A 13,279-nucleotide genomic window follows, 5' to 3' on the forward strand; every position below is an offset into this window, starting at 1 on the left:
CATCGCAATAAGCACTATACATCGCAATAAGCACCACAATACGCCATAACCACTGAAACACAATAAGCAAGCGATGCACTATAATCAGCGATGCACAAGTATTTGCAGTACACCACAATAAGCAATACAGCCCAATACGCCACAATAAGTATAACTATATGCAATACAGTACAATACGCAATGCATCACATAAGCAAAGCCCCATAATAAGCAATACAGCACGCGATGCATTACAATACGCAATGAACCAAAAGTAGCAATGTACCACTATTTACAGTGCCCCGCAATACAGCATAAAACGTAATGTACCCCAATACGCGATGTATCGCAATAAACGAAGCACCATAATATACGCAAAAAGTACTGTATTACAGTAAGCAATATATCACGTGATGCGCTGCAATGCGCAATGCACCACAATAAGCAATACAGCATGATACGCAATGCTACACCATCGGCAATTCAGTGCAATAAGCAATGCAGCACAATAAGTAGTGCAGCTTTATATTACGGGCACCACAAAAAACAATGCACCACTATATCAGGGCACCACATTAAGCAATACAGCACAATATTTAATGCATCTCCATCGGCAATACAGCGCAGTGCTTATTGCACCACCACAGGCAATACAGCACAATAAGCAATGCGCCACCACAGGCAATACAGCACAATAATTAGTGCACCACCACAGGCCCACGGGCAATACAGCACAATAACAAATACACCACCACAGTAGGCAATACAGCACAATAACAAATACACCACCACAGTAGGCAATACAGCACAATAACAAATACACCACCACAGTAGGCAATACAGCACAATAACAAATACACCACCACAGTAGGCAATACAGCACAATAACAAATACACCACCACAGTAGGCAATACAGCACAATAACAAATACACCATCACAGTAGGCAATACAGCACAATAACAAATACACCACCACAGTAGGCAATACAGCACAATAAGCAATGGACCACAATATGCAGTGCACCGCAATACGCAATGAATCACAATACACCATAAGCACTGCATTAGAATAAGCAATATGGCACGTGATTCACTAAAATACGTAATGCATAACAATGCGCAATTGGCCAATATTTGCAGTGCACCACAATAAGCAATGCTGCACAATACCTCGTGCACCGAAATACCGCATAATATGCGATGCATCGCACTAAACAAAGCACCATAATATGCAATGAGCCACAATAATCCATAAGCACTGCATTACAATAAGCAATACAGCACTCAGTGCACTACAACACGTAAAGCCTCACAATCAGTAATGTAGTAATGTGTGTAATCAGTAATATTGTACACCACAAATAAGCAATGCAGCATAGTATGCGATGCATCGCAATAAGCAAAGCACTATAGTACGGAATGCACCACAATACGCATTAAACGCGGCATTACAATGAGCAATACAGCACGCGATGCACTACAATATGCAATGCACCGCAATCAGTAATGCACCATTATTTTTGCAGTGCCACAATAAGCAATGCAGCACAATGCGCAATGAGAAGCAAGTATTCATCCTCGACTCAAAATGAAACCTGTCAATTTCCCCATAAAGAGATCTGTCCAATTCCCCGTCCTGGGTACCTGAACCCTGTGTGTTGGGAGCACTGGTGATGTATACATACCTCTGGGTACATGCACAAAACTTGATCCCTACAGGTCAAGCGGTTCCCGATGTCCTCAGGAGTTAAATGAAAACTCGACCCAAAATCGTAACCGACTTCCGTAACACAAAAAGTAACAGATTTCCGTCACTCAAAAACGTCACCCATTTCCGTAACATTATATCGTCACTAATTTCGGTTGCTTTTCGAGTTTGTGATTTTATATTATAGAGTAGATATGTTTGCATATTGTATAAATGTTTGTAATATTTGTATTTGTGTCATTGAAAAAAACCCAACTAAAAAAAGTAACTCAAACAATAGCTAGTTATTTTATATTTAATCTTCTGGGCTGCATATAGCTCTGAATGAGTTCAATATTTCGAATTCAATTATTTATGTGGCGGAAAATTCCCCTAAATTTAGCACATCTCTACAGTAAACGGCAATTTTGATATTAATGCCTATGGGTATCATCTTGTGCCGTCCCTCAAAGTGATGTTGATGATGATGATTATGGCTTCTATATGAAAACCCCTATTTTCGAAACTCCTTATTGAAAAAATCTTTTCTGCCCCATATGAGTTTCGAGGAGAGAGGTTTGACTGTATATTTATGTAAAAGTTGAATAATAAGAAAAAAAGTTTAAAAAAAATGGGAAGTACCGAGGACATGGCAAAAATACAATTTCATAAGGAACAGCTTTTATGCTTACCAGAAAACCACCTTGCATTTCACTAAACCAAACGATTTCTTTGCCAAGGTAGGAAAAAGATTTCTTCTTGGTCTAGAAAAAATTAAATATTCCAGTAAATATTTATCAACAACACATCTTAAATACATGACGATTCATTTGTTAAAAGATCTATTTCATCAAATATCTTTCTTATAAAAATGCTTTTAAATGTCTGTCGAGATTCTTTATCCGTAAAAAAGTTATGATATATGATAAAGAACCAAGTCCAGCATACACAGTATATGTGTGTGTGCTGTTACTAACACTTCTTATGTGGACGGTTTTCAGCTGCAAAGGTATAGCTTTTTTTATCTTTTCTACTTGGCCAATCTTGGCGTAATACTATAATCACTGTAACCATCGAGAATGTTGTATTGAAATGTATTTGTTTATTTTCAATTTATGCATACTATATGCTTTTCCACCGAAAGGCTTTTTAGGCGGGACGGCAGAACTTATTGATATGCTTTTCCGCCATTTTTATTCCCGTATACTTCGTCGTTCTGGGGGTACACTACCTTCTGATTTTTAATAACCAATCATCCATGTGTAAGAATGTATTCGTAAGAAGCACTTTAAGAACCGAGCTCCGAATGCAACCACGATGCGATGGTTAAAGGTAATCATTAGGTGGTGACGATGGACAGGCCGAAAAATTTCCCTTTTAGGGTATTTCGCCACTGACCAATCAGCGCCCAGCTAAATATTAACAACAACGCGTTGTGTTGTTGGGGAGAGGGAAAGGAATTTTACAGAATGACCTAGCCTGAAAAAATAGCGGGATTTATTTAAGAAAATGTGAATATGGCCGAAAAAATGATAAATACATAATTTTTTTTGAGCCATGTTTCAGTAAAAAACCGAAACATATTCATACTTAATTGTCCGATATGATTCGAATCAAAGATGCTTCCCATGTTCGCGAAGATGGAGCAGTGCCACCCTCCACAAAAGAGGGGCTATGCTATATATGTTACGGTGAAAGCGCTAAAGAGCTGTTATTATGCGCGTGCAAAAGATTGAAGATGCCTGCTCTACAGTCAGTGTCGCACGCTTGTCACGATCATCACGTTTGCTGTATATTTACAGTATTTGCTAGTGACGAAGGCCGAAATGGTCTTCAAAGCTTCAAGAACTTTTTCGCAGATGGTACTTTTAAAAGTTGTAGTAAGCAGTTTTATCAGTTGCATACGATTCATGCAGGCATAAGTAGGAATGATGAAGAAGTCACAATAGTGCCTATAGTTTTTCACTTGAAAAAAAAAATTGAGGATACTTATGCAAAGCTATTTACTGTTTTAAAAGAAGCCAGATGGAATCCTCAGTCAGTGATTGTAGATTTTGAAATTGCATTAATAAAGGCTCTAGAAAGACTCTTCCCATTAACCAAAATTTTCGGATGTAATTTCCATTTCAACCAATGTCTATGGCGGCACGTACAGTCAGCCTTAGTGCTGGTAAATGATTACAAGAGAAATGATGAAATAAGATCACATGTGCGTATGTGTGCAGCATTAGTACCTCTACCATTAGAAGATGTAGATGACGGGTGTGTGTGGCTATACATCCAGAAAAACTCCTCAACACCCAAAACTGCAAAAATTGTATGACTACTTTGTATGGGAGTGGTTCAAAAATCCGGTGTTGAAAATCAATATTTGGAATTGTAATAAAAGAAAACACAGAACAAACAACGCCTTAGAAAGATGGCATAACAGATTCAATTCCATTATGGGTAAACCAAATCCAAAGATCAGAATGCTGATCTTGGGTTTGAAAGAGGAATCTAAATAAAGTGACTTCTATATGAGTCGAGCAGAGGTGGATTTAGAAGGCAAAAAAGATGCGCAAGGTACGTTAAACTAGACAGGCGTATTTCACACATTCTGCTTAATTATGAAAGCACGAAAGATATCAAAAAATGTTTGCAGTCCCTAGCTTACATTGCAAAATTGGAGTAAATTTTTGCAACAGAATTTTAGTATGTGCTTTAACATGTATAACCGGGAAATGAAAAAAATATTCAAGGAAAAAATGATTATATACAATACATCATAGTTAATTAGATTTTACTAGCCATGTTTCTCTTTTCAACTGAAATATTCTTTATGCTTTTTCATTATAGCACCTGATTATTTTCGAATTAATAAACGAAATATTTTGAAGGAAAATTTATATACGGTTATTATTTCACCATTATTTCTTATTTGGAGCTCTGTTTTTTTTTGTCTTTTTTCTGCATCGTGTAAATTAATGTGCTTCTGAAAAAATTTAAAGCAAGCTTTGTTTTTCAGACGAGAAAGTAAAAATATTGCATTTCACACTATTTTCTATTATAATATATATGTTGAGGATTCAAATTCCTGTTACGCCCTAAATCAATAAGTGTGATAAATTTTAGGACGTAACCTTGAAACGATTTTTTCCAGAGGAAATGGGCGGAGGGACAAAACTGTTTAGTTGAAGAAAAAAAATGGTATAAATATTTTGTAAACAATGATGTGATTCTTTATCAGCATGAATATTGAGATTTCAAATCGGTAAATTATTGGTTTATTTTGAGTTAATCCTTATGTGCTAAAATGTGCATTCAACTTATCTGATGTCCAGTTGGACGACAAGCTATTTTAGGAAGCTTTTTTTTATATGACCTCTCTCTCTCCTGCCAACGATTGAGGCATCGAGTGGGCTGGATCAAAGAAGGCATAATATTTAACACACACATGCAAAACGTATTATATCTAATATTCATACACAGGTTAAAGTAAAAGCGAAAAATTCGGTAATTATATACAAAGACAAAGCCACGACAGGCAAATTGCCCGAGGAGGTCGTCGATGAAAAAATTATGCCCATCAACAAATATGGAGGTAAAATGTAACCAAAATACCCAATGTAAAAGCATATATCCATTGCCCATAAAAAGATTATGGTTATCTTATCTAAGTATGAATAGCTTCTCGATTTCTCCCACTATGCCTATTGCACTTCTTTTTAAACGTATTAATTATGTTGTACATATTGTATAATTCACAATCCACGGAGGTAAGCTATTCCCTTTCATTGACAACCCTATTTGAGAAAAACGCCCTATGACACCACAACCTGGAATTTTTTCGTACTAAATGATATTGTGTCCCCTTATCGAAGCAGTTGATTGACGGTGTATTAATAAGTGTTGGTCCATCCTATCCATCCCAATGAAAATTGTAAACACTCTGATAATATACCCCTGACATCCGCGTTTCTCCAAAAGTTTTGTAAACATATTCATGAAATAGTCTTTCTTCATAGCTCAAGCCTTGTGTGATAACAAGAGCACGCGTAGCACTTCTCTGCACCCCATCAACCAAGTCCATATCTCTCTGTACGTATGATGTCGAAAACCTTACGGTATGCTTTAGTGCAGGACGAACTAAGACTCGGAAAAGCGGAAGAATGACTCCAGGAGAACGCGGAGACCTTTTTGTAAATGAAAATTTTGATTCATTAATGCAGCGTTTCTCAATCTTTCAGTATTTGCGACCCAATTTTCAATCATAATTTTCATAGCGCCCCCCCCCCAAGTGCAGTACAGGGGGGCACCCCCCCCCCCCCATGAAATTTTTGGAACTTTCATATGGAGTATTGCATTCAAATAATTTGCTGAAAATTACACTGCTGGCCACCGTAAATGCAACACCCTGAAGGAAGCATGCAAATAATATGAAATTTACAAAATGCATTAGCGGAGGTGAGATATGCAAATGATTAGAATTTCAGCGCAGACGCACATCACGCGCGCCTGTGGCGCCACTTCAAAGCGCTATTTAAGGCTTGGAGATTTCGACGATTTGAAGTACGGCAATTGTGTTTTTCTTGTGGTTTTTTCAAAAAAACGATCAATTATGCCTCGTAGAAAACAGCGATCATCTTTTGATCAAGTATCCGAGTTCGACAGAGGAATGATAGTGGCCTACCGAGTTTGTGGATTATCTTTCAGGGAAATCGGTAGTCGTGTTGGACGAAACCAAACAACTGTAATGCGGATATGTGATCGTTGGATGCAGGAGAGTACGACGGACCGACGTGTTCGATCGCATCCACCTCAGTGCACCACTTCACGTGATGACAGGCGTATGGCAGTGACGGATCGCTCAGCCACATCACGAACCATAGCACAGCACATTCAGTCTGTACCGCATCATCCAGTGTCTGCGCGTACCATTCGACGCCGTTTACAGCAGAGTGGTCTGTCCGCAAGACGTCCATTGCTTCGTCTACCCTTGATGCAGAACCACAGACGTCTCCGCCGCCAATGGTGCGATGAAAGAAGGGTGTGGACGGCACAATGGAATGAAATTGTCTTTACTGACGAGTCACGCTTCTGTCTGCAACACCACGATGGTCGGATTCGAGTCTGGAGACACCGTGGAGAGAGGATGCTGAACAGCTGCGTTATGCACCGCCACACTGGTCCTGCACCGGGTATTATGGTATGGGGCGGTATTGGATATCACTCTCGCACTCCTCTAGTACGCATTGCCGGTACTTTAAAAAGCCAGCGCTACATCTCCGAGGTGTTGGAGCCAGTTGTCCTTCCTTACCTTCAGGGCTTGCCCACAGCCATATTTCAACAGGATAATGCGCGACCACACGTGGCACGCATTGTCCAAAGGTTCTTCGTCAATTGCCAGATTGAATTGCTTCCCTGGCCAGCTCGCTCTCCGGATCTTTCGCCGATAGAAAACATGTGGTCCATGGTTGCTCAACGATTGACCCAGATTACATCCCCAGCTGCCACACCAGATCAACTTTGGCAACGGGTGGAATCTGCTTGGTCTGCTGTACCCCAAGAACACATCCAAAGTCTCTTTGAATCAATGCCGAGGCGTGTGGCAGCGGTGATCTCCAACAATGGCGGCTACTCTGGCTACTGATTTTGGCAGGAACCACACTTCACAGAAGTCTATAAATTTAATCATTTGATGCTTGGTCAACATGTTATCTACAAAATAAATATTGTTGCAATATCTCTTGTCTTTCTTGGTGTTGCAATTTGGGTGGCCAGCAGTGTACTTTTATCAACTTATTTTAAACGAAAATAAAACAATCTTTCCTCTGAGAAAGTCACGAAAATACTGAACAATATGGGATGTATGTCAACCCATTCACAACAATTAGAAAAATCATCATTCCCAACAGGGAGCTCTGTATCCCCCCCCCCCCCGTTCCCGATCGCTATCGAATCTATCGTGAATGTGTATGTTATAATCTGCGTGCTAGCTGATCGAAACAAAAAAAACTGTAGTAAAGGATCCCTTTATTCGTGGGAGTTAACGACATTAGTTTTAGTTTCGGTTGGGGACTGCGGAAAAAAAAAAAAGGAGTAAAGAAGAGGAGGGAGATGCTTGTGGAGACGAGATCACGGGAGAAAGAGTTTGTGTGTATGTTTGATAGGAAATAGGTTTTTTTTGCGCTGTCGTATTCAAGTTAATATTAAATTATTTAAAATTAAAAGAAAAAAAAACAATGGATTTCAAGTGATTTTATTCTAGAGGAGGTGTATACGGTTTACAACGGTATTAAATACATATTACTGCAGTAGATTTGTACAGAAACATGGATACATTTTTAAGTGGGCGCAAGCGAGCAGTAGACGAAGCATCGACAAGTGCACAGAGTAGCGTGGTTCCAAAAATGAAATCAAGAAAATATTCTCAAGAATACTTAAATTTCGGTTTTACCAGCACTGAAGTAAATGAAGAAGAAAGACCTTTATGTGCCATTTGCTCAAAAATTTTGACAGCATGAAACCTAATAAACTTAAACGGCATTTGGGAACGCTTCATGGTGAGAACGTTAACAAACCCCGAGAATTCTTTGAATTGAAATTAAAATCGCATGAAAAGCAAAAATCATTTTTTATAAGAACTTTGTCTGTGAATTAAAAAGCTTTACTTGCCTCTTACAAAGTTTCATATAAAATAGCCAGATGTAAAAAGCCTCACACCATAGGTGAAGAGCTTATTTTGCTAGCTGCAATCGAGATTGTAGAAACTATGTTTGGGGATAATTTTGCCAAACAATTACAGTCCATACCTCTATCAAATGATACTGTTGCCCGTCGAATTGGTGATATAGCTGAAGATGTACAGCATCAGCTTTTCCAGAAGCTACGTGACAAATTGTTTTCAATTCAGCTTGATGAGGCAATAGATAGCAATAAAGATGCTCATCTTATTGCTTATGTTCGATTTTGTGATGGTACGTCAGCAGTAGAAGAACGACTTTTCTGTAAACAAATAGAACTCAAAGCAACAGCAACAGCACTCTCATTATTTGCTATCTTAAATGATTTTATAAACGACGCAAACATAGAGTGGAAAAATTGCGTTGGAATATGTACCGATGGTGCTCGTTCAATGTCTGGAAAATTTCAAAGTATACAAGCACTTGTGAAACAAAAATCCCCACAGTGTGTCTGGACACATTGCATGATCAATAGAGAAGCTTTGGCTTCCAAAGAAATGAGCCCTGGTCTTAATAACGTGCTAACAACGGTTGTGACTGTAGTAAATTATATAAAAATGAGACCCCTAAAATCAAGAATTTTTTCTGCACTTTGTAAAGATATGGGTGCAGTACATTCAGCGTTACTATTGCAGGAAGGAAGACGTCCTATCTTTCACGGTAAGATACGAGCGCCCTCTGACGATGTATACGGAGTTGAGAGACGCAGACGTCGACGTGTACGTGGGTGAGACCAGACGTGGCCTCCCACACTGACGTTTTTGTTGTATTATTTTATTTCTTATTTAATGAAGATCAGTGGATTAAACCATCTTAGTATCCCTTTTAGTTGTATTAATGTGAGCATTCCCCACATTTGGGGGCTCGCCCTTTCAAGCCAACCATCCCCTAGATAAATGACGAGTGTAGAGACATTTCCTAAACGCGACGAGAAGCTGTCCAACGCGAGTGTGATACTGTGTGTGTGCATCTGGATTATTTAGCAGACTTTTTGTTTTCATCAGACGGGGCGAGTTCTTTTTCTCATAATGGAGATTTCTCTCGGAGAAATTCCATCCATTGCTCAAACTCTAAAATTCGCGAAATCATCAACCATAAAGCTCTTAAATGACATCATTTTTGCCGAACATTTCGATCGAAGCAGCAGAAAAAAGCTTCGAGCTTTCAAGGGATTTCCTTGGAATGTTGATGTTCCCGAAAGAAAAAAAATAGTCCTAGAATCATTTAATTTGTCCCAGTTAATTTCAGTCGGAAATGCCTTGCATTTGGAAATTCCCGAAACAAAGGAACAGATTTGCGACGAAATTTTTAATTTTTTGTCGAATGTGCAAGACTTTCACAATTATAATAGTAATAATAATTCTTCAGAGGATGACAGTGATGATGATGATGACGACGCGGAAACCTCCATATCGCAGGCTTCAGTTCATGGAAAGAAAAAAGAACACCCACTCCACACCGACGCGACCCCACCACATATCCACCCTCACACTAAGAAGAACAGGGACTCGCTCACCCCACGGGATCCCCTGCATTTAAACAAAAATGATGTTGTGGCAACGATTCCGAACCCTCCTGTCGAAAACCATCATAGCTGTCAAGACGGAAGTTATTGGCTGGTTTTGAACGACTTGAAAGAGACGATGAGGTCTTTCTCGGGAAAAGACACATATGGTGTGAATGCTTTCATCGGGGACGTGGAGGAGAATTTTTCGCTTTTTCCCTCCCGAACTGAACAACAAAAAATCATGCTCGTAAAACGAAACCTCGTAGGCCCCGCGAAAATATTCGTGCAATCCCAAAGAGGGCTAACCACTTGGAAAGCATTAAAGGGAGCACTACTTGAGGAATTTAGCATGAAAATAAACAGTGCCGAATTGCATAGACGACTTCAGGGGGTGAACTATCTCTGCAGTCCTTAGTAACTACTAGTCCTAATGAACTACCGGTCGGAGGACTGCAGCTAAGGACCGCTTCAACTACTAGTAGTTAAGAGGTACTATGAACTACCAGTCCTTAAGGTCACGTGACATGAAACAGTAGTTAGAGGGAGAGAAAATTTTTGGTTTCGAGAATAACAGATCGCTAACCAATCGGGATGCCGTTTGAAGCCTACAACTACTACTAATTATTTAACAATCGTTTTTCCGCAGTGGGTGGTGGCAGCGATTTCATGTTTACAACTAATACAAATACAAATACAACGCCACAACAGGCAAAATGCCCAACGAGGTGGCTGATAAAAAGATGCCCATAAAAATATGGATGTCATATGTTCAAAAATACAGCAACCCAATTAAAAATGCAATTAACACAAATTACAAACAATATATACACATGATAAAATATTATACAATGCCCATAAAGAATACTTATGGTTGTCTTATTCTAAGAATGGATAGCTTCTCGATTTACCCCAACATGTTTATCGTATTTCTTTTTAAACGTGTCAATTGTGTTACAATTTACTACCTCCGGGGGTAAGCTATTCCATTTATTAACAACCCTATTGGAGAAAAATTCCCTGCGACACCATAACCTTGCATTGTCCCTCACCAATCGATACTGGTGTCCCCTTGTAAAAGCAGTCGATTGGCGGTGTACTAAAAGTTCATGGTCCATCCTATCCATCCCATTGAAAATTTTGAACACTTCGATCATATCTCCTCGACACCTGCGTTCATCCAATGTAAACATATTCAAAAAATGAAGTCTTTCTTCATAAGTCAAGCCCTGTGTGCCAATAAGGACACGCGTAGCTCTTCTCTGCACCCCTTCAACCAAGTCTATGTCCCTCTGTAGGTATGGTCTCCAAAACCTTACAGCATACTCCAGTCCAGGACGAACTAAGCCTCGAAAAAGCGGAAGAATGACTTTAGGAGAACGCGAAGAGACCTTTTTGAAAATGAGACCAAACATTCTATTCGCTTTTTTGACAACCGCTGAACAATGTTCAGAAAACTTAAGTCGCTCGTCAATGAGAATTCCCAAATCGGTGACTCTAGTTGCATCCGGGATAGTGACACCATTCAACTCGTAAGAGAACCGTGGGTTGTTCGAACCAAAATGAGCGACCATGCACTTATCTACGCTAAACGTCATGCTCCATTCATTTGCCCATGCTGCAATCTTGTTTAAGTTGGTCTGGAGCAACTCCCTATCGCTTTCATTTCCGATTACCCCCATTAGCTTCACATCATCTGCGAATTTGCTAGTAATTCCATCGATACCCTGATCGAGTTTGTCGATAAAAAGTGAAAAAAGTATGGGGCCAAGGACACTTCCCTGAGGAACTCCACTTGTGACGTCTGTCCAACCAGAGAATTCCCCGTTCACCATAACTCGTTGCGACCTATCTCTTAACCACAATTCTATCCAATTCAGCAAGTTGCCCCCTATTCCAATCTCGTGTAAACGCTTCAAGAGTTTGCCATGTTGGACCCGATCGAATGCCTTCTGGAAATCAAGGTAAACAACGTCGACATTTTTGCTCTTACCCAAAGCCTTAGTCACGTAATCATAGAAGCAAAGGAGGTTAGTTACACATGACTTCCCCTTCCTGAACCCATGCTGATTATCCGACAATACATTATTCTCGTCTATCCACTTCACAAACTGCCTTTTGATGATAATTTCCAAAATTTTCGAGAGGGAGCTCGTCAAACTCACTGGACGATAATTAGACACCACTTCTCTACTACCCTTCTTAAATATCGGAACAACGTTAGCCAGTTTCCAATCTCTCGGGACAATACCCTCAGCAACACTACTCCTGTATATCTGTGCGACTGGCCCCAACAATTCATTAGCACCTTCCCTGAGAACCCTGGGATAGATATCATCTGGTCCTGGTGCTTTGCTTGCACATACATTTCTTAGAAGATTTAGGACCTCCACGTCTTCCACTTGAATATCGTTGAGCGTTTTATTACCCCATGCAACACCCGTGTATCGAATATCATTATCTCCATTAAAAACCGACGCGAAAAAGTCATTGAAAGCACTACACATGCCTACATTGCTCTCTACTTTTGAGCCTCCTATCGAGAGGGGGCCAACTGTCCCCTTACATCCATTATTGACGTATCGAAAAAATGATTTTGGGTCAGAGCCAATGTTATCTGCCAACCTAGATTCAACTTGCTTTTTACTATCCCTTATCGCTTTCTTCAACAGTCTTCTTTTATCAGTAAACAATGATAGGTCACCTCGTCCACTTTTATACTCTCTGAATGCTCTTTTCTTTTCAAGATAAAGGTTCCGCACGCTATCCGTGAACCATAGAGGGTGTGATGTACAAACACGCTTTTTTCGAACAAAGGGTATGACGTCGTGCAAAACAGAGGACAGCTTCGTACTAAATTCTTCCCATTGACTTACCACCCCTACTGATTCCAACCGGTCTTTGAAAACTTCCGCTAACCTTCTTCGCAAAACATCAAAGTTAGTTCTCCCAAAACAAGGAACCAGTCTTTTGTTATCAACCTTGCCCGAGGAAAAGTTACAGTGAAATCTGACGATACGATGATCACTGGAAGAAAACTCTTCCACCACCGAAACATGTTCAACTAGATCCTCAGAACTAGTAAGAACTAAATCCAAAATATCAGTACCCCTAGTGGCTTCTGATACATGCTGATACAAAAAATTTTCGAGCACCAACTTAAGAAAGTCTCTTTCATACTGATTTCCAGATGAAAGGTTCTCCCAATCAATACCCGGGTAATTGAAATCCCCTAGTATGAGAACCCTCTTTCGCTTACACATGTAGGAAATTTCATCATGCATTTTGGCGATGTAGTTTTGATCCCTATTCGGTGGATTGTAACAAACCCCAACAATAAGCTTATGACGTCTTTTGTTCTCAAGTTCAACCCATATGGTTTC

At 39.7% G+C, this 13,279-nt stretch overlaps 1 protein-coding gene across 3 annotated transcripts in view; it reads right to left on the reverse strand.

Annotated features, from left to right (window-relative positions):
• Positions 1-13,279, reverse strand: part of LOC149080456 (uncharacterized) — a 1,573,269-nt gene that overhangs the window by 12,041 nt on the left and 1,547,949 nt on the right. For all 3 annotated transcript variants that reach the window (XM_089239569.1, XM_089239571.1, XM_089239572.1), the window contains one exon: positions 2,360-2,431. In XM_089239569.1, the coding sequence (XP_089095695.1) occupies positions 2,360-2,431 (72 nt within the window). The remainder of the gene's footprint in view (positions 1-2,359; positions 2,432-13,279) is intronic.

The sequence above is a fragment of the Pholcus phalangioides genome, unplaced genomic scaffold (genome assembly GCF_987345545.1).
Source record: "Pholcus phalangioides strain wild (caught in Gottingen) unplaced genomic scaffold, Ppha-v1.0 ptg000011l_1, whole genome shotgun sequence".
NCBI lineage: Eukaryota > Metazoa > Arthropoda > Arachnida > Araneae > Pholcidae > Pholcus > Pholcus phalangioides.